The sequence below is a fragment of the Onychostoma macrolepis genome, chromosome 13, assembly GCF_012432095.1.
Source record: "Onychostoma macrolepis isolate SWU-2019 chromosome 13, ASM1243209v1, whole genome shotgun sequence".
Lineage (NCBI taxonomy): Eukaryota > Metazoa > Chordata > Actinopteri > Cypriniformes > Cyprinidae > Onychostoma > Onychostoma macrolepis.
Window position 1 is genome coordinate 9,391,919 of NC_081167.1, and position 22,032 is coordinate 9,413,950.

Sequence of the window (22,032 nt, forward strand, 5' to 3'; positions counted from 1 at the left end):
GTTACTGAGCAAGTCAAGTTTGGAAAATTGGAAAATAGTTTGTAGTTGTTCTCATTACTGCTTTCAGTAATCGTCTGAGCCTTTGCTAAGAACCTCTGTAAATCATTGCTTTCTTAGGCTAACTAACCATAACTATTGTGTTTCAATGGTTTTAAACTTTTTTTTTTTTTTAAATTGATATGATGATTTCTCAATAATAGTTACACACAAGATACTATGAAATCATAAACACAACATTTTGTAACTTTATATACATGTTGTGGACTTCCAAATGACCTCATTCACAAGTAATCATGAAGAGCACGAAGTCAATTTGTTTTTGGATTAAATTAACCTTAAAGAAACCTATGGCCTGTTACATGAAGCTAGTTGAGTTTTAGAGTAGCTTTAGAGTTGACAAAACTAAAGAAATCCTACCCGGTTTAGATCAGGCTCAGTGGGTTCACAGAAATGCACTTCTCTGCTGAAGATAAAGAGATGGTTATAAAAAAAAAATCAGGAATTGAAATGCATTTACAAGAAAGGAATAAAACATTGCCACTGCCATTAAAGTTTGAGAGGGCAGATGAAAGAAAATATCTACTATCAACTAAATTAATTTAATTACGCATATATTTTATATACATTCACAAAGTGCTTAAAAAACAGTTTAGCAATTTGATGTTAAAGTTGAATGTCAATTGTCAAAATGTAATTGTTTACGTGTAATGCATTAAAGATATAATATATAATTCATATAAAATAAATGTAATAAATAATTAGGAGCAAAATTTTTGCAATTCCATCACTAAAATACTTTCACTGTGAAGTGTTTTAATTTGGAGCAGGAGTCAACTTTTAGATCAGATATGACACTTTGCTCACATCTGATTGGTCCAGTTTTGGTTTGTGATCTCCTACTCAGAATAAAAAGCAAAAGTTACCATGGTGAGGAACACCACTAAAAACCAATCCATCTTCCTGAACCTGAACTAAACTCGAATTTACCTGGGTAGCCACTGAAACTGGCTTTGCGAAATAGGTCACAGTAACAGTAGTTTATGTACCTCTGAATGTTTGTTTTATTGATGTTGTTGTTTTATTTATGCCAGTCGTGCTGAACCTGTCCATTAACAGTTTTTTCCCCAGAGCACGTCAGGGCAGAACATCTTTGAGAGCCTGAGGGAGGCCGAGAAATCCAACGGCAGAATCCACCTGTCAGATATCCATTCTCGAAACAGCAGAAACCTCAAACACAACAGCTCAACTCAGACAGACATTTACAGCGGGGACACGGGCGGCGAGAGAAGGAAGACCAGGACTGACTTGGAGGAGAGCGGATATTCTGAGAGGAAGGTGTTTCCGATCTCCACCTTGCACCCTAACTCTCTCCGTCCCGCTTCAGAGCTGGGACCGGTCCGCTACAGCGGCAGTGCCTTTCAGGAGGTCTGCTACACCCGCTCAGAGTCAGTCGGCCCCGAATGCGTTACACTGGATTCCAGTCTGGAGAAGCAACACAGTGGCGGCACTTGGCCTAAAATGGTGGTGGGTGTTGCAATGACAAGCGACAGCCCGGCGCAACTCTCCATCTACAGGTCGCCCAAGCAAAGAAAGCCCATTGAGGCCGACACCTTCAAAAGGCCAGATACGCCGTCAAAGACAGACTACCATTCGCCTCAACCTTTAAAAGCAGATTCTGCCCCGACACCCCCGACCCCGCCCACACGTAGCGACTCCTTCAAATTCAAGCACAAACATCAGGGCAGCTCCACCTCAGAGTCCACCATCACCGCCATGTCTGTCCACGAACCCAAACAGGAGGACCGCAACGGCAACCTGTACTTCACCGAGGCGGGGCACGAGGGCAAGGTCTTGAGCTCCAGGAAGTCCTGCGAGGAAGACATCGGTCGAATGCGGCCGGAGGAACCGGAAGTGAAGCGTCCTAGGCCCAAATCGGCCCCGGCGCTCAGGCGCAGGATGACTCCTCAGACCATTCCTCTCCAGAGCTTCCAGGTGAATTTATAGATCTGCTGGGCTTGACACAGCCAGCCGTCCTGCCTGTTTTAATTAGCCTCGCAGCCTGAGATTGATCTCCCACTGCACCGGGGGGAAAGAGAGAGGGGGAGAGAACATTAGAAATGCTGACGCACACCTCCTGATGATATGAAGAAGATTGGTTCTATTATATTAATATGCTAATTATTGTAATATAATCTAATGTACATAATATATTATTTACTATATTACTAAAGTATATATTTTAATATGGTACATTGTCTTAATATGATGTATAAGTTTATATTATTATTACTATTATTTGGATTTATTCATTATTATATTTTAGTCATATCATATTAGTGCATTTACGCTACATTTAAAAAGTTTAAGATTGGTAAGACTTTTTTTTTGCTTTTGTTTTTGATACAAGTTTCTTATGTTCACTAAGGCTCCATTGATTTGTTTAAAAATACACTAAAACAGTAATACTGTGAAATATTATTACTATTTAAAATAACTTAAAAAAGGCCATTACTCCAGTCTTCAGTGTCATGTGTGCTGCTTAATATTGTGGAATCCATAATACTAATTAAAAATTATTAATAAAAAATAATACTAATTACTAATAAAAAAATAATAATTTTCTGTATACTTCAAAAGAGCAACATTTATTTGAAATATTTGGTAACAATGTAAAAGTAAATTTTTATTCTATTTAATGCATCAATTGATTCCTTTTAATTACTGTCAATTTTGATCTATTTAATGCGTGCGTCTTTGCTGAATGAAATTTTCTTTAAAAAAATCAGCTTTTGAACAGGAGTGTAAATGACAATGTTATATCACTGTTATTTGTAAAAACAGTTGTAACGATCATTGTGACGTGATTCTTTTAAATATTTTATTTAATTTAGTTTTTTTTACTACATGTTTAATATTTCAAATCGACTTGCTACATTGGGCAAAATTATAGTTTTTAACCATTACAGAGCAAATACATAAATATTTTGTAGGAATGAAAAATCATTCAACTAGTTATTTTTGTTAGGATATTCTATAATGCGTAGAAACATTCATTCTAACTTTCTATAGAAGTGTATGCTGCATTATCTAATTCTGTGTGTGTGTGTTTGGCAGAGTTATTCAAATGATGGTGACTTTGTGGAGCAGAGGGAGATGCTGCGTTCCTCTCCTAATCGACCTCACAGACACAGCGTGGGTTTTGTGCCTACAGCCTATAATGGAACCCTGCCTCCCAGTGAGTTACAGCCGCCCTAATCAGAGCCCTAGTCGCTCATGGTGCATTTCAATGCATCTCTTTAACAACACTCTTCCTACTCTCTCCTTGTCTGCATTTGCTCTGTGGAGCACGGTTCATCTTTATTCCGATCAAGGCGGCTTACAAAATTAATGTTTTACTTAATTTTATGGTGAACTCAGTCCTGAATAATTGAATTGCTCATTTATGATAATCATGTAGAATATGGTTCAACGAGCTTGTTGATTTACCGAATGAAACCTATTTAGAATTTTCATCGTTGAATGTTCATGCTATTGCTTAGGAACAATGAAAATGGAGGGCTTAGTTTTACGCATTTATCTCTTTCCTGCAGCATAAGGCTATTCTTTTTGGTGAGCCTTGAAATGTGTCAGTTAGGTCCCATTTAATGCAATGACATATTTGCATTTGATTTTCTCACATAAAGCACATTGTCAGAACTGTAGATTTTTGTGGAAACAGGACAAACCGCTGTGGGTTCTGCTTGATGCCTCTGTCACGTGACTATATAGTTCACATGGGGATTGTGTGATAATGAGGTCTATTTTTACTTGATTTAAGTATTCAAGCTTCGGCCGGGATGGCTGCCTTCCGAGCTTCCCCGCCGTCTGCTCATCTGTCGCCCAGAGCAGCTGGCTTTACCGGTGGAACTCGATTCTGAACACAAGCAAAAGCCAAAACGTGACATCAATACGGTGCCCCATGTAGTTTTTAAAAAAATAATAAAGCGAATTGCCATATCATTTCTTATGGGGGAAATATTAGATGTTAAATTTAACTATGGTCCAATGTGATTGATCATAAAAAGTGGCTGCAAGTAAAATTGAGAGCCTGTTCCATATTTGTTACTGCATGATTTCCCTCATATTTCAAAAATGATTCCTTAAGTTTTCACACTTTCTACAGCATGGCAAGAACACACAAGTAATGTTTTATTCAAGCTGGTTGAGCTTTACTGATGTGCTGCTTTCACTCTTGTAACACAAGTTAATTTAATAACAAATATTGTTCTTTAATTTAGGAGAAATACAAGTACAAACCAGCATTTGGTCCAAAACTAGCAAGTCCAAACTGAGTGGCAGCATAATTTGTGCTAAGTTTGAAGACCCTGATTGATATTATGCTGTGTTAGTTTAAAATGAATGAATGGTTGAATTTATGAATATATGTGTGTGTTTGTTTGTTCATTAGTTTATTTTATAAATTGTCTTTTTAAGTATGATGTTTATTTAATGTTAAATTTAAAAAAAATTTATAAAAAAAAAAACTGTCACACACACAAATAAAACTACTCCCCATCTCCCAAATTTTGGCAACAGGGTGTCAAAAATTGCAACCCACACAGAAAATGAATAGAAAATAAAATTGCTCCGCAGTGGACAGTTGGGGGACAATCAGCATTTTCTGAACGGTTGGCGCCTTTCACTTAGCCATATATTCCAAAAAATACTCCTTAATTTTTTCTACTATGTTTCCGGCCATACTCTATGCTCTATTCGGCTAACATCTCTTGATGGTGTGAGGAGAGCAGTAGCCACAATAATAGAAATGAAAGATGTGAGCGCAGCGGGCAGTTGAAGGGGAGTGTGTGTTTCTCATTGAATTGTTTTATTGGTTATTATATGGTTGTGTTTAAACTTCAGACTCAGCACATCGAGGACTGGCCCCCTGCTCTGCGGTAACGGCCGTTATGAAGAACCCCGTTTACATGGTGCGCAGTCACAGAGTTCACACTAACAACTGCCCTACTGTCGTCAACCAGATCAATCAGCAGCACACACACCCCAGGTACCACAGTTCCCACTGAGATAACCAACACACACACACGCACACAAAATAACACTTCTACTGGACTACCACTGAAGACTGTACCTCCATCAAATATGACAACTCTGTGGCAATATCAACGTGGAAGGTGTCAGGGGCTGAAATGAACGTTTTCCACTAAGGGGCAATATAAAATGTTTTACTTTATTAAATGTATCAGTCTTATGTCAAAAACTTAAATTTAAGCAACTTCAGTCAATCAGAATATAGACCAATAAAATCATCAAAAGTTGTATTTTCATGAAAATTGCATAATATAATTGCCTATATAAAGTGTATAAATTATAGATGATAAAAACAAGGAATTCATTAGAGAGTAGGACTGCAATATGACAAATTATAATTGTTGTTTATTTCTCTTGGTAATTGATAAATGAATTAATAAAATACAAAAGTATGTCATATTCTTCTATGCAACACAGACAAATTTAAGAAACGTTTATGAATTGGTTTATTGCATTTTATGCATTAGAAATTCAAGACTTTACATTGGTTATTTTAATAGCTTGAAAAACAAAACCAGTGACTAATCTAAATGCTTCTGTTTGGCCTCTTCATTCATACACTCAATACAAACCTGTCTTTTTGATTGATTATAATGCTCAACACTGCAGAAAAAAAATGCAAAGGAAATCTTTGATGCAACTTGAGCGGATCTAAACATATTTCTGCAATTAGCACTTTTCATTCATTTTTACATTTCACTGAAATCGCGACAGTCTTAATAGGTTTAGTTTAATAATGCAGAGGCTTTTTTGCCCCCCAATCTTGAATTTGGGGTTATTTTTGTTCATTTTAGTGCCAATTTTGCCCCAAGCCCCTGTTCATTTTAGACCCTAGAAGGTATCCCTTTAATACAGAACAAGTGCATCCTAAATGTGAGTTATTGCACCAAACTTTTCATTATGTTGTGCTAAGTATAAGTAGGCATTGTAGGTCATAAACAGGATAATTATTTACTTTGTCAGGAGAAGAATTGTTCCTTCACCCCATTATGAGTGTTTGCTGATCTGGTATGTTTTCTTCTCTCCATCTCAGCCCTCAGCATCAAGGGCATCTGAGTCTGGACCTGAGCCAGAAACGCTCCACAGACTACTCTGACTCGTCCCGTAGCAGCCGGGCCTCACACGGCACCAACTCCCTGCCGTCCAGCGCTAGACTCGGTCAGTCGCTGTCATTAATCTTGTATATGATCTGTTCTCCTCACACAGTAACTATTGAGTTTAAATAATGTGTGTTTATTTCTCCTCACCTTCTCCCTTTTGTTTCCTGAAGGTTCATCAAATAATTTGCAGTATCGCACTGAGAGGATAAAGATTCCCTCCACGCCGCGCTATCCTCGCTCAATGCTGGGATCAGAAAGAGGTGAGCCTCCTCTCATGAATCCAGCATATCTGAAATTATCTTGGTTATGGTTGAATTGGTAAATTAACACTCCTTTCTACATAATATGCAGTATAGACTGTAGGCATCATACTTCAATAAACATTTCAAGTCGGATGCTACATTGTCACCTCACTTCTATATGTTTGTGTAGTCGATTTATTTAAATCTTTCTGACATTTTTTTATCCAGTGTTGTCTTCCATACTGCGGTATGTAAAATTAATTAACCACCAGATGCAGCAATACGGTACAGGAAAGGCAATTAAAATGTCAGACTAAGCTAAATCAAGTGAAACATGTCAAGTAGAGAACACTTTGCACAAACAAGCTTGACATTTGTGTACACTGAAATATTGGAAGCCTGAATAAATAACCTGAGGCAAAGAGGTTTTCTTTCTGTAACTAATAGTGATTCATACATAAAATGTAAGTCTCCATTTACTTTCAGCATCAAATATATGCAATGTAGTGGAAATGAACAGTTCTTTTCCCCAAGGTTTCCTTTTCTACTAGAACAGATCAATATAATGTGTGGTATTTTAGTTATAATTTTGTTGGTGAATTAAAATTGAGCAAATATCGGCATTGTGAAAATCTTGATGATTTTAATGTTTTATTCAGCCAGTAAGCTATAAAGTGTGCCATTTAGCTAATTTTGCACTTATTTCTTGTGACATGACTTGTATGAGATTGTGAAGACTGATGTCTTTCAGTAGCATTTCTGATTTAAACTTCAGTAGCAAAATTGGCATTCAGGACATGTCCCTGCCCTATTCATGATCATTCAAAAGTTTGGGGTCGGTACTTTTTAATAAAAAGTATATATTTATTTATTTTTTATGGTTTTGAAAGAAGTCTCTTATGCTCACCAAGGCTGCACTTATTTGACCAAAAATACAGTTAAAACAGTAATATTGTGAAATATCATTACATTTTAAAATAACTGCTTTTTATTTTAATACATTTGAAAATGTAACTTTATTCCTGTGATGCACAGAAGAATTTCGAGCATCATTACTCCAATCTTCAGTATCACGATCCTTCAGAAGTCATTCTAATAATTGCTATTTAAGAAACATTTCTTATTGTTATCAATGTCAAAAACAGTTGTGTTGCTCTATATTTTTGTGGGAACTGTGATTGTATTTTCAAGATTTGGGACAAAATGGAAAGTTCAAAAGAACAGCATGTATTTGAAATAATAATCTGATTATAAATGGCAATACTGTATTTAATTAAAAAAATCCTACCAACCCCAAAGATTTGAAATTGTAGTGTCCATCTGTAAATGTTGCTGTTTGTTACTATTGTAAATATTGTACATTATTTTTAAGTAAAATTTTGCTCTTTATTACTTGCAGTAAACATTTTTGAGTCTAATTGGCCATGATGGCAAATGCATAAATATAGAGGTTTATATGGATTGTTGTCAAAATTGTGAAATTGTTGTGTTATTGTCAGTCTAGAACCCATGCTGACTGTTGTTTCTGTGTTGTTCATCAGGGTCCCTGTCTCATTCAGAATGCAGCAGTCCCAGTCTCATCACGCCACCCCTGTCTCCTCTCAATCTGGAGACGTCTTCATTTGCCTCAAGCCAGTCTCAGAGCTCAATCTCCACCCTGCCCAGGATCTCCGTCAGCCCCGTACCCACGGGAGAGCGGAGAAAAGACAGGTACACTCGCGCTGCCTCGGGTCCTTCCTGCTGCACACATCTCTCTCCCCCCCCCAGCCCCTTCATCAGGTTGCCAAGCAACAGCTCGCTCTTATCCACGTACAGCTCAGAAGCCCTTTATCTGACTCCAATAATTGGACTGTGCGTGAATATAAAATAATGTATGTTGAAGGATCAGTCGTTCATATCGTCACCGTCGCTCAACTTATTTTAATCTGCACCATCATATAAAATTCAGATCGACTTTGAGTGGAGTTTTGTAAACTAGGTCACTCATTTAGTCCAGTTGTTCTTATGTATTTATTATAATTTTTCTCTACATATTTGTCTTCCTCCAGAGTCCCTTGTGTGTCTCTCTCTTTCACAATCTGTTTTTCTCCTCTCTTCTTTGCTCCTCTGAATCTTTCAGATCTCTGTACCGTAACAGATCCTTTCTGAGAATCCCTCTGGCTGCTAGGCCTAGGTTCTCCTCTCTCAGAAGCTTGAGGTTTGTTCCCTGCCAGTTACGCACAGGGAATGCCTGACAAACGTATTTGTTTGCTCCAAGTGGTTGGCTGTAGAAATCCCTGCTTCTCTGTGTTGTGTTAGCATACAGCCCAGGCTATGAGAAATATATTTACCACATGGAATGCCGCGTTACCGAAGTAAAATGGGTTGTGAATGGCAGTTCATGATGACTCTGATTGATTAGTCAACTAGTTGTTCAGGCAAACCAAAGGCCGTGAATACATGTTGTTTTGCAAGCCCCTTGTTAGTTTGTTTCATTTACATGGTTAGGTTACTCAAAAATGTAAATTGTCCTCAATTATTCACCTTCATGTCATTCCAAATCAAGACTTTAATTCTTTGAAAGACAAATGAGGATATTTTTAATGAAACCTTAGAAATCTCTATCCCTCCACTGAAAAAACTTTGATACGTAGAGTAGGGCTGGGCGATATATCGAACACGATATTCATGCGCATCTCATCAGTAATCGCGTTCATTATCGCAGATGAATCGCCTTTGATAATGAACGCGATATTGCGTAGCTTGTCAGTGATCTACGGCTCTGTGTATTAAATGGCGCTCTATTTGAAAACAGGTGTTGGAGATTTACCGCTGATCACGGAACCGGCTTTACTGACGAGATGCGCATGAATATCGTGTTTGGTATATCGCCCAGCCCTAACGTAGAGGTAAAAGTAATCTATGTGAATCAAAGTTTATTCCAAGTCTTCTAAACAGACATGATTGCTTTACATGAGATATAAAGCGATGATCACACATTACAAAAAGTATTCTTGTAGCTTCATCACGTTACGGTTGAACCACTGATGGCAGATGGACTATTCTGCCGATGTTTTTCATTCTTTTCTGGGCCTTGAGAGTGGAATTTACTTGGTAGTCAATGGGACAGTCACAAGCCTCCCAGTTTTCACCCAAAATATCTTAAATTGTGTTCTGAAGACGAACGAAGCTTTTATGGGTTTGGAACGACATGGGGGTAAGTGATTAATGACACAATTTTCATTTTGGGGTGGAGTAACCCTTATAGTGGGAATTGGTACCTAAAATAATGTGTTACCAAAGTGATAAACATTAATCAATGCACATGCATAGAGTAAAGTGTCAACCGACACACAAGAACAAAACTCATTGGTTCTCGCGTGTCAAGTGCGGTTGACCTTCTGTTTACCATATTTGATGTGCTCAATGTATGTGTGTTGATCAATGTTTAAAAGTGGGAAAAAAATCCAAATTGAATCTGTTCATCATATGAAGTGACCATGTCTCTACCAAAATTTTGATTAAACCATTCTGTTCATAAATTACTTGTACAATCTCTTTATGTACATTTTGAAGCTTGAATATGTTGGTGGAATGGATTTTCAATGGAGGGACAGAAATCTCTCACTTTTCATAAAAAATATCTTTCATTGTGTTTTAAGGATGAACGAACATCATACGTGTTTTGAATGACATGAGGATGAGTAAATATGACAATTTTTGTGTGACCTTTTAATATGACTACATGGAGGGGGATCAGGTTTTTTATAAATCTGTGTCAACGTTTTCCTTCAAGTGGAGTTTAATTGGTGTTATTGGGTAATTTTCCCCGCTGCTTCCAATTTAATTTTTTGATTAACCTGCTCAGCAAGAGATTCCCCATAAATGTTAAATCTGTACAGAGCAGGTTTAGCTGTTATTGGAGTAAATGTGTACTTAAGTGCTTAAGATTTTGGAGAGACGTTTATGATTTGCATGTCAGTTTGGCTGCTCTCATTCTGAAAAGATCCAGATTTTCCTCAATCAGTCAATCGCAAATGTTAAAGGGAGTTTAAAGCTGCTATAAGGAATTATTGCCATGTGTGAAATGACAGGTATAATATAATAATTTCTTTACTCTGGAATACAGAGGTCTGTGTTGAAATGTGGTTTACTTGTCAGTGAAGTGTTGATGCTTTGTCTAGACTTGGAGCTGTTACATTAAAGCATGGTTTTACTTGTTTGGGTGGTAAAATCAGGTATATTTACATGCGTATTTAGGTTAGGAGAATAAATGTATAACCCTCTGGATCTTTTATTGAAGTCCTGTATGCACACTCCTTCCGCTTTCTACCCTGTTTGTACCTTTGCGGCAGTTAGTCCTCCAAACTGCCAGTTCAGTAAATGTCTCTTGCTGTACGCCCACCTGCATGGTTCTCCTGTGTCGCAGTATTTCAGCATCTACCCTGGTTAAAGCCCTGCAGACCAACTTCTGTCTCGGCTGTTGATTATCTCTGATCTTGAAACTCACCCGCATTTATCGTTCTGGCAGGCCGTACTTGGAGGAGCCGCGGAATGTCATCGTGCACAAAGGGGCGGAGCCTCTCGGCATCTCCATCGTGAGTGGAGAGAATGGAGGGATCTTTGTCTCCAAGGTGACCGGGGGCAGCATCGCACACCAGGCTGGGCTGGAGTATGGAGACCAGCTACTGGAGGTTAGCTTTAGCACATCAATAACACAAATGGGCTTTGAGAGAAAAGGATGAAAAAAAGGTTTGCTAATGACTAACTTTTAAAAAAATTTTTTACTTATTTACATTTTTAGGGCAAATTTAAACTCATGAACAGTGTTTTTATTTATTATTTTTATTTTATACAGCCCACTTAAAGAGTGCAATATATTTAAATAGTGTTTCTGTCTACATTTCACGCTTCATATCGAGGACTATCACACCCCATTTTATTTTATTTTCATGCAATTGTATTTGATGCAGCTTTATTTTATTTTCTATTTTGTTTATGCTGTTATGCAATTTCATGCAAATATGCAGTTTTAAGTCATTTTATGCAATTTTTTGCTATGTTTTTTGTTTAATGCACTTATTTTTTATTTTATTTTTATTTGAGTCCATGCACCTTTCTGCACTTCTTTGTATTGTTTGTGTATATAAAAAATAAATAAATAAATAAAAAATATATAAGTATATAAATATTGTAATATAAATCTTAAAAATATAATATAAATGTTATACATACACTACACACACACACACACACACACACACATTTTATTTACTTTATTTTATACAGTTTTATTTATATTTAGTAATATTTTTTTTTTATAATTTAGCTGGACAGCATACATATGTGCTGTCCAGCTAAATTATAAATATATATATTATTTTGCCATCAGTAAAGCTGTATGCCATGCCAACTACTAAAATGTATCATGCAACTCAAATTGATTTTTGTTTCTTTCTTTCAGTACAATGGGATAAACCTGCGCAATGCCACCGAGCAGCAAGCGCGCCTCATCATTGGCCAGCAGTGTGACACCATCACGATCATGGCCCAGTACAACCCACACATGTATCAGCTCGGCAACCACTCTCGCTCCAGGTACAGCCCTTTTTCCATTTCATTTAGCTCAGGTTAATGTAGATTTGATCTCAAAGCGGGGGTGGTTTATTCTTGGCCGTGTTGTTCCATAGTTCCCGCTTGGAGCCAGTGAGCACTCAGTCCACCCCACAGGGCAGTGGAGCCGCCACCCCAGATAACCACTCCACCATAGACACCCTGAGTGAACAAGATGAAGGCACGCTCACCCCGTCCTCCAAGCAGACAACACCCACCACCAGTCCCAACTGCTTCATCAGGTACTGCACAAATACATACAGTGATCTGCCTTGCTGTCTACTGTCTAGATAGCAGATGCATTTTAAGACAGCATTCTGACTGAATATAATCACATAAATGACAGATTTGGAGCGCTCTACAATGACAGCAACTCTGTGGAACATGCAAATTGCACAGAAGTGGGTTCACTATTTTAGGAAACGGTGACATCTTTTCTTCAATATTGGGATGAAAATCTAAATGAAACAGATTTTCGAGGAAGAATAAAAAATATATGCTGGGCATATTTGGATTTTATCCACTGGTTGTTGATTAGATTTTTGAGATCACACTCAGAATTGGAGGTAGATATGAGTGTGACTTTCCAGTCAGTTGTGATAAATAAATGATTGGAGAAGTTTGGCACATGTCACTAGAAATGTTTTTTATTTAGAATAACTAATAGGTATATTTATAATCAATATCACGCTTATTCCACCTTCTCACCATTTTTACACTGAGCTTGTTGCCAAACATTCTTTGGAATGCCTTCTTTTGGAAGGATATGTGCAATGCTTTACAGTTTGGCCCAAAATTTTGTAGCTCTTCTCAAAGGAAGCATAAATATGCAGCTTACCTTTTGGAAAAGCCTGGGTCACACAACACGAAATCCATGATTTTGAGTGACCAGCCTGTTTCTGCTCTTGAATGTCAGGATGTCTTCTGAGAGTTCCAAGAAAGTTCCAGAGCCTCGCTTGGTAACGGTGAGGAAGACTCAGGGGGAGCTGGGCATTCAGCTGTGTGGAGGAAACCTGCGGGGGATCTTTGTGGAGAGGCTGGAAGAGGACAGTCCTGCCAGAGGAGTGGATGGGCTTGTGCCTGGGGACATGATACTTGAGGTAAATGGAGCTACTGCACTTTCTGTGTAGTGCTTTTAGGGAACTACTGTGAATAGAAATGGTGAGACAGCAGTTCTCTGTAAGACACAAAAGAATTATTGTACTTCGTGTTATATGCTTTGCACTGACCTGAAAGGACATATACACTTTAACTTGACAGCCCTGACTGTTACAATCAAGACACACAGGTTTCCAGAAGCATCTTAGCATTGGCACTGGTGCAGTTAAACTTTTAACTTCAGCTGAATATTATGATTTGGTTTTCTACTCTATATAGTGCTGCAGTGATGACGCATTTCACCCTGGTTTCTTTGACAAAAAGCCAACTGTAATTTTTTCCATTGACTTTTGGATTATTGCAGAAAGCAAGCTCTGTGACCAACAAAAGTTATGATTCCTGCACATTTTGTTAATCAAGATGATCTTCACAAACTAACAAAACCTTTATGAATTTAAAGCCTAGATACAATTACCAGACGTAAGCGAAGTTAGGCTATAAATAAACTACACCACAATCAATTTCAATGTCACCATCACTTAAGCTTCCGATAACTCTTGTAGTCTTTGTTTAAAATCCACACGTAGGAATGGTTTGCATGAGCACAAGTCTAAACACAATGTGAAATGTAAGATGATTTTTAATGTTCCCTTGTTAGCAACCACCTTTTTCAATGCAAGTGGGGTATTACTGATGTATTTTATGTTGTAGGATAAAATGTAAAAACATCTTGAGACCTTATTTCAAGCATTTAACCAAAAAAACCTATTGACTTTGAGACAGTTGAACCAAAAGTGTAAAAAACAAATGTTCACTTGGTTCTTGGACTCCTTCCTGCCGCTGCCTGTTTTGTTCTCCTCTAATTCAAATGTCAGTATGCATTCCTAACAATGTTTTTTTTATTGATCACTTTTTGCTTTCTGAAGCTTGGTATGAAATTGGTAATATCCCATTCCTGGCATGGATATATTAAGACCTGTGACAGCCATGGCAACAGCACTTATTTGCTTCACTAAGACAAAGCAAAGAAGTCGTTGTGTTTCGCCACGAGTTTAATAGACATGGAATGGAAATCGATCAGGAACCCTTAATTTTTTTTTTAACCAATGTTAAAATGGTTATTCCCAGTGTAATTCATTCATAGCGGTATAGAAACTACAAACTTCAAGACGTTTGAAGTATAAATGTTTCTTTCAATTTTTGGTGACATAAGAGATTGGATATTTAAACTAAACATGACTGCACCCTTTCTATCATTCTTTGTTCGTCCAGTATGGCACAGTTAGTATGAAGAATAAGACTGTTGAGGAGGCGTACCTGGAAATGCTGAAGCCTGCAGAAACAGTGACGTTCAGAGTCCAGCATCGTCTGGATGAGTTCAACCAGGTGAAGGACACTCCTGGAGATGGATTCTATATCAGGTACAGCATGATCTCGTCAGCATCGACATACATCACCATTCATGGCCACTTACCGCTTCTCTATAACCAAATGCCAGTGTTTGTGCCTTGTGTGCGCTGCTCTATATATAGATATGTGAGAAAACTGCTGCAATGGGAATCTTTTAATCTCTTTAATTATGTTTAAGATGGAGGGTGAGATATTGTATCTGGCGGTGGAGATTGTATCACCAAATCTCCATAATTTGTGTTCTATAATAGTAGCTGTGGTAATTAGACGGTTCGAGACAGAGATGCATTGTGTCTGCGCGGTAGAAAAAGAATAATGGAAGAGGGCTGTTCAGAAATAGCCGTGTTTGTCTTTGCAAATGAAATTCTGTGGCCCGCAGCTGTTGCAGGCGCTTTTTATGCCTGCGCTCCCATGATGTCACGGGCAGTAAATAATCTCCGTCAATGCACATGTCATGAATGAGCAGGGATGAGGAGTTATGGGTGGCCGCTAAAAGCCGCCTCGTGCTACTCCCAGGAATGAGGGATCGACTCTGTCCCGGCCTCTTCCTGAATTTTTCATTCGTTCTTTCCTTCCTTTATTTTTCTTTGTCTTCTGCACTCTTTTCATTTGTCTCGTATTACCTCGTTCTTGCAGATGCCGCAGTCTTTTCCTCATGTATAACGCTGTCACTTGTTGAATTATTCATGTCCTCTTTCTCTTCCAGAGCACTTTATGACCGATTGGCTGAGACTGAGCTCGACCTCTCTTTTAAGAAAGACGACATCCTCTATGTGGATGACACGCTACCAAATGGCAACTTTGGCACCTGGATGGCCTGGCAACTTGACGAAAATGCACAAAAAATTCAAAGGGGGCAGATCCCTAGCAAATATATGTGAGTCACACCCTCTAAAGACGCGATCTTTAGAAAGAGTCATATTATTAATGCTTTTATTTAAATGAATATTTTTATTCTTTTCTTGACAGTAAAGACTGTTACAAAAGATTCTGTTTCTGTTGTGTAAAAAAAAAACTATTCCACACTTCCCATGCTTCATTACACAGCACAACTATTTTCATTTAATAATAATAAGAAATGCTTATTGAGCAGCAAAACTGCTTATTAGCATGATTAAATATATTAAAGTAATATTGTAAAATATAATTAGAATTTACACTGTTTTCTATTTTATTTAAAAGAAATACAGATAAACAAATAGTACAAATGAATGGTGGACATAAGAAATACCCTTTTTTAAATTAATAATAATTTTTTTTTAAATCTTTTGAATGGTAGTGTATAAATATTGGCTGATATTTGGCCACTTTATCTTTCTTTCTTTATTTATTTTTGCATCAGATGCAAACCGTTCCCACTTGGCTAATTACATTTTTTTTTTTTTTTTTTTGTTATTATATAATTTTATATTTTATTATTTTACATGAGTATTATGTGAATATGTGGCAATGTTTAAAGTTAGTGTTTAATTTCAGCAATCTCGAGTACATAACAATTTGTGGTATAAATGTGTATCCTTTTAGCTACATACTAGATTTATTTTTTCTGATTTCATTCAACCACTAGTTAGAATTGACTTAATGCAGTGAATTCATGTGTTCAGAATAATGCATAAGCTTACCTCAGACACAAAAATGTGTGTATACATTGTAATGACTAGTTTTTAAATGAACTGAATAATAGGAGGTAACAGTATGAAACATACTATACAGCCGACTGCAGTTGTGTGACCTGGACTCATGTACTGCTGCAGGATGGATCAGGAGTTCTACCGCAGACACAGTATGACTGAACTGAAGGACGAGACGGGCTCCAGTAAGACCCTCTCCGCTGCCGCACGCAGATCCTTCTTCCGCAGGAAACAGAAGCACAAACGTAGCAGCTCCAAAGATGGGAAAGATGTTGTAGCCTTGGACGCAATCAGCACAGACTCTATTCCATTCTTAGATGGTGAGACTCTCCAATATCCCATAATGCAGTGCTGATGAAATTAGCATTTTGATGAAATTGATGTTGACTGCTTTTTTTTTTTTTTTGTGGATGTGGCCAGATTTTGTGAGTCTGGCCTATCAGAGAGTGCAGAAGATTGACTGCACGTCTCCCAGACCGGTGCTGATCCTCGGCCCGCTGGTGGATCCGGTTAAAGACATGCTGGTCAAGGAATCCCCCGAGAAATTCAGCAGATGTGTGCTTGGTAAATGCCCACTAGTTCTTACCCGTATAACACATTTTCCAGAGAATGAAAGCAAATATTTGAAAATAATTTAGGCATTTTAGTTGGCTAATTGATTGCTGCTGTTTACTACAACTACAAAGATAATATAGATAAAGATATACAAAGATAGGATATACATTTAGCATTTTCCATAATAGACAGCGCAGTCATTTAAAGACAACAGCGTTATCAAATACTGTCATACCAATGATGTTAAAAGTGCCTTTACTTCATTGAGAGGTTGCTAAAATTGACAAAAAAATCATTACTAAAATTACTAAATAATATAACAACACCTGACTTTTGCAATGTTGTTAAAACAAAATAAAACTAATAACTAATCAAAATTATTTCAAATTTTTTACTTGTTAAAGTATTAAAATTACTAAAACTGAAATAAGAATCAACTAAACCTAAATAGAATTTACTGAATTAAACCTAAAATGAAAACTGGAAAGATACTATAATAATATAAAATATCACGGGTTCGGTACCATCTTTGTATATACCACCTCTATATATATATATATATATATATAAAATATGGTATGTGCCTATTACAAAAAATATTGTATAAGGGAGAATTTTTGTATTTACATTTTTAATTTAATTTATTTTAAATTGAGTTGTCTAGTGATTTAAAGTGTTTATCACAAAGTCAACATTTTAACTTTTTTTTTTTTTTTTAATTGAATGGTTATTTGGGGAAAAAACTTCATGTGCGCTTAATTGAAATGTACGTGGTGTACAAGCTGTCATTTTATTTGAATTTGTTAGTATTGAAATTCATAAAGGACTGTTAAATTGCATATTAATTTTTGCTGGTTCAGCCTAATGATGCTGCTGAATACGAGTGTGCTGACCTTTCTTTGTTCTGCTTATCTAGAGGTGATGAAGGCTTCCCAGCAGGCCATCGAGCGCGGGGTAAAAGACTTTCTCTTCATCGACTACAAACGGAGGAGTGGCCATTTTGATGTGACTACTGTTGCCTCCATCAAGGAGATCACAGACAAGGTTTGTCCACACCTTTTTTATGATGTTGAATTGAGACAATATAGCCCTTAATAATAAGCTGAAATCTGATATATCTTTTAATCAGATGAATATCAAGAGCTGAGGTTCATGTTTGTTGATGTGCTGTCAGTGAGCTCTTGTTTCTCTGTTTGCAGTCGCTCATGCTGTATATGTGTAACATGACTCAGACCTGTTCTGTGCTGTGTCGTTCTCTCTCGTAGGACTGTCACTGTTTGCTTGACATTGCACCTCACGCTATCGAACGGCTTCACAGCGTTCACATTTACCCAATCGTCATTTTCATTCGCTACAAAAACGCAAAGCAGATAAAGTAAGTGTCCACATCCCTCTTCACACGTACTTCTCGATTATTTCAGTGAGCTAGAGAGCCAGCTGAGCTCTTGGGTGTCCTTGTGAGACCTGTCCAAAAACACACACACACACACACTCTTTAAGACCCTCCTGGCACATTTGTGCGCCAAGAAGTTCCTGTGTGCTCCCTCAGGGCCCTGTAGACATTTGGGAAATGGAAAGCAGTTTTACTGTGTAGGCTGCATTTGACTTGGAAGAACTGCTGTTAAATGGATGAATATCTTGGCTCACTATAACCATAACATTCCACAGATATAGGACAAGATATATGACAGCGTAGGCAGCCGCTTCAGTCTTTCTGTCTGTCTCTCTCCTTCGCTCTCGCTCAAGGTTGTCTGCCGAAGACCGCTTTGTGAGATCTCCTGCCCAGTTTTTCAGACGAGGAAAATTAAAGCCGACTGTAAACCGTTAATATGCATATCACGGGTTCACAGCATACTGTACTGATAGCTCTCTAGGGGTGTGAGACTTAAAAGGACAATAAATCCCAGCTTTATTCTCCTGATAGCGCTGCATAACTATGCCTTTAGGTCTCTTCAGCGCTTCCGTGTAGAGTCGTCAGAGCACTAATGGTGCAAAGTCGTCCCAACAGAGGTTTTTAAATTGGTGATTTCCCAGCAGGATTAGAAAATCAAGCCTGCACTCAATCGCTATGGGGATTAATGCAGGTCGTCTTTGACCTGCTGACTAGCACCTACTTAAAAGGCAACCCGAGTTAATCAGTACTGCTCTCATTAGTGCTCAGGATCATGACATCATATCATATGTGCAAAAACTTGGCTTTCTATGAAAACTCACATATACATACACCAGGGCTGGTTGGTATTTTCATATTAATATTCAAATATGCATGATGTGTTCACCAGGATTCTGCACCAGTATAAAATAAAGCAACAATTAAATATTACCATGATTTTAATAAAATGTCTGAAAAAAGTCTGAAGTCTGTGACATTAAAAAAATTTCTCTCTATGGTTGTTATAATGGTGCATATTATGGTTTAATAATTTACTATTTGATTTTTTTATTTTCTATTAATTTTTATTTAATGTAGGAAATCTTAGACAGCACCTTTTACAGGAGGGTGTTTACATATGTACATATTTTATTTGATATTTTTTATTTTATTTTATACACAGTTTAATTTATACCTGTCACAGCCGGGTGTTTAAATAGATGTTCAGTTGTTTTGCCCTGCAGGAATCTATGTCTCAAGGGAGCTGCACACTTTTACTCAGTTTTAGTATTTAACAGCTGATGTCTTCATTTTTCAAGCGTTTTATTATGCACCCCTCCAAAATGTTGCTGCTTGAACCACGTTTGTCTCAAAAGATTATGCCAGTTTAATCTTGCAATGTCATTACGTGTGAAGTATGAATGACTGCTTCTGTTTGCCTGTGTAGAGAGCAGAAGGATCCAGTTTATCTGCGGGATAAAGTCTCTCAAAAACATTCCAAGGAGCAGTTTGAGATTGCACAGAAGATAGAGCAGGAGTATAGCAAATTTTTCACAGGTTTGCTATTTTTATCTGCATCTGTAAAAATCTGGTCAAAAACGTGACACCATGTTGAGAAGCAGATGTATTTATTTATTTCTTTATTTTAACCAAATATGATCATATTACTAATTTAATATAGTAAATTACAATTAAAGTACATTTACTGGTGTTTATTTTAATTTTAAGATGGGAAAATTAATCTCTGTGTATGGGGAAAGTTTTATTCAACAGTAAAGGTATTTATAATGTTACAAAAGGTCTGTTGCAAATACATGCTGTGCTTTTGAACTTTCAATTCATGAAAGCTTGACTCGCTGTTTTTTGATGTTTTTTTTACAGGTATTGTTCAAGGAGGCACCTTCCCTTACATTTGCACTCAGATCGTGACTATTGTGGATCAGGAACAGAGCAAAGTTCTGTGGACGCCGCTGGGCTCTCCGTAGGGCTCAGAGACTTACAAACACTAGACTTTATACACAACACACGCAAAGGTACACTAACGTTACGAGCGTCACGTTAAGATAGTGATTCTTTTTTTGTCTGTTTGTTTTTATTGCGTTATTAATTGTAACTTTTATTTGTATATGTGTGTATGAGTGTGTCTACAGGTGTGTGTGTGTGTGTGTGTGTAAGTGTGTGTTTGTATGAAGATGCGGGACGATAGCACTGAAGTATTTGTTCATTTCCTTTGGTCTTCCTGACGGACATGTAAAGTTTTAGCAATGCTGCATTTAAGACACTCGTTTACAGAGCAATCAGTCGGTGAATTGTTTAACGTCTGCCTGAATGTGAAGTCCCCCGTACAAGCAGCCCTGCACCAAAACGGTATGCGTGACACCCTCCTACGTCTGACATATCAGCTCAAGGACTGAATCCTCGTCTTGTGGTTTAAGAGTCGTTTGTGGCCAAGTTTGTTGTGTAGATGTCAGTGAACGTTGCTTTGAATCGTAGTGCTTATCTATGGAGCCGAGACAGACAGCAGCCAAGCGGTTTCTACGGGCCAAATGGAAGTGCCTTTGGAGATCTACTGAGCGTATGACAATGGCGAAAGGTGAAAGCCTGGTATTTAAACAGTAAAACTTCTCAGATTGCACTCCAGGGCTAGACAGACCACTGTGTACTATGAGATCTAGAAGCATTCTCATAGCAGAGCTTATATTTAAAGAGAATATCCCACGTAACACTTGTACTTGTGCATACGAACTGAAGTACGGGCGCACATGTATGCGTATGTATGCAATTTCATCGAAATATATAGAAATATATTTACTGTATTTTTACTAGGCTATAGTCCTAGGGGAGTGTGACGGAGTGTCACGTCTTAGCAAATATTAGCATGTTTGTGTGTGTGCGAGAGAGAGAGAGCGAATGCACGTTTCTGTTGGTGTGTGTGTTTGTCTGTCACTTTTCTATGTACTACACACTAAAAACAAAACACAACAAACACAAAAAAATCACGAAAAGAAAAGTTGCAGGGTAAACCTGAAATGGTTTTCTTAAATCTGTTTAAATGTTAGTGGTTTTTCATTGCTATTTAATTATTTTTTTATTATTATTATTCAAGAGGCATGTCATGTCTCAAGCAGACCAGTAGCCCAATTAATGTTGTGCCAAAAACACGTTATTTTCTTTTGTTTTTCCGTTTTGCACTTCCAATGTTCTGAACCCTAAACAAATGACTGTTTGTAGGTTTCCAGTAGAATGGAAATAGGTACTATAATTTTTACTGTAAAATATTCATTTGTATCACTCCTGCTCCATACATTTCATTAACTGCCTTTTTTAAAGAAAAAAAAGAGAAACACTCCATAAAAAGGGATTTCTTCCTACATTTCTTTTTTCAGAGTAAGATATCAGTCCACTGGGTTGAAATTAGACTTTTTTTTTAAAGTTAATCTAACGCCTAACTATTATTCTGAATAGCTAGCATACGGTTTTACACGAGGGATTCATCATCACCGAGTATTTAGAACGATTAAAACACAGGTACGGTTCCCATTGGGATTTCTTTTATTCTAAAAGAATGTGATTTGTATGAAAAAGTCATTAATGCGAGAATAAAAGTCATTTTCTGTATCTCACAATGTCATTAAATGAATCACGATGGTGTGTGTTTGATTGATGGGTGTATTCATTGTGCTGCGGGTTGAGATCTCCATCATATTAAGGGTGTCATACAGCTGCTTCTGCAGCGCCGGTTGCATCTACGGCAGATTGACATGTGCTGTAATTGAGTGTGGAGCTGTCTTATTTGTTGCTCCTCCTTGAAGCTGATGCACTGCGTCTAACCATGGGGAAGATATGGTGTTAATTACTGGAACTAAGGTGAGCTCTCAGACAATAGCTGTGTCTGTACGGCTGTCAGCTGCTGTTTGGGGTAGATGGGGCTGTTAAACCTGACG

General features: G+C 37.5%; 1 protein-coding gene across 4 annotated transcripts in view; it reads left to right on the forward strand.

Annotated features, from left to right (window-relative positions):
• Positions 1–21,728, forward strand: part of dlg5a (discs, large homolog 5a (Drosophila)) — a 69,521-nt gene extending 47,793 nt beyond the window's left edge. For 2 of the 4 annotated variants that reach the window (XM_058795608.1, XM_058795609.1), the window contains exons 16-34: positions 1,117–1,992; positions 3,115–3,235; positions 4,900–5,044; positions 6,122–6,246; positions 6,359–6,448; positions 7,972–8,140; positions 8,550–8,627; positions 10,941–11,103; positions 11,874–12,007; positions 12,100–12,264; positions 12,939–13,122; positions 14,393–14,541; positions 15,237–15,407; positions 16,285–16,481; positions 16,582–16,725; positions 17,633–17,760; positions 17,982–18,091; positions 19,536–19,645; positions 19,970–21,728. In XM_058795608.1, coding sequence (XP_058651591.1) covers positions 1,117–1,992; positions 3,115–3,235; positions 4,900–5,044; positions 6,122–6,246; positions 6,359–6,448; positions 7,972–8,140; positions 8,550–8,627; positions 10,941–11,103; positions 11,874–12,007; positions 12,100–12,264; positions 12,939–13,122; positions 14,393–14,541; positions 15,237–15,407; positions 16,285–16,481; positions 16,582–16,725; positions 17,633–17,760; positions 17,982–18,091; positions 19,536–19,645; positions 19,970–20,073 — 3,363 coding nt within the window. In that variant the 3' untranslated portion in view covers positions 20,074–21,728. The remainder of the gene's footprint in view (positions 1–1,116; positions 1,993–3,114; positions 3,236–4,899; positions 5,045–6,121; positions 6,247–6,358; positions 6,449–7,971; positions 8,141–8,549; positions 8,628–10,940; positions 11,104–11,873; positions 12,008–12,099; positions 12,265–12,938; positions 13,123–14,392; positions 14,542–15,236; positions 15,408–16,284; positions 16,482–16,581; positions 16,726–17,632; positions 17,761–17,981; positions 18,092–19,535; positions 19,646–19,969) is intronic. The other 2 variants (XM_058795610.1, XM_058795611.1) reach the window with 2 other exon arrangements.
• Positions 21,729–22,032: the final 304 nt, after the last annotated feature.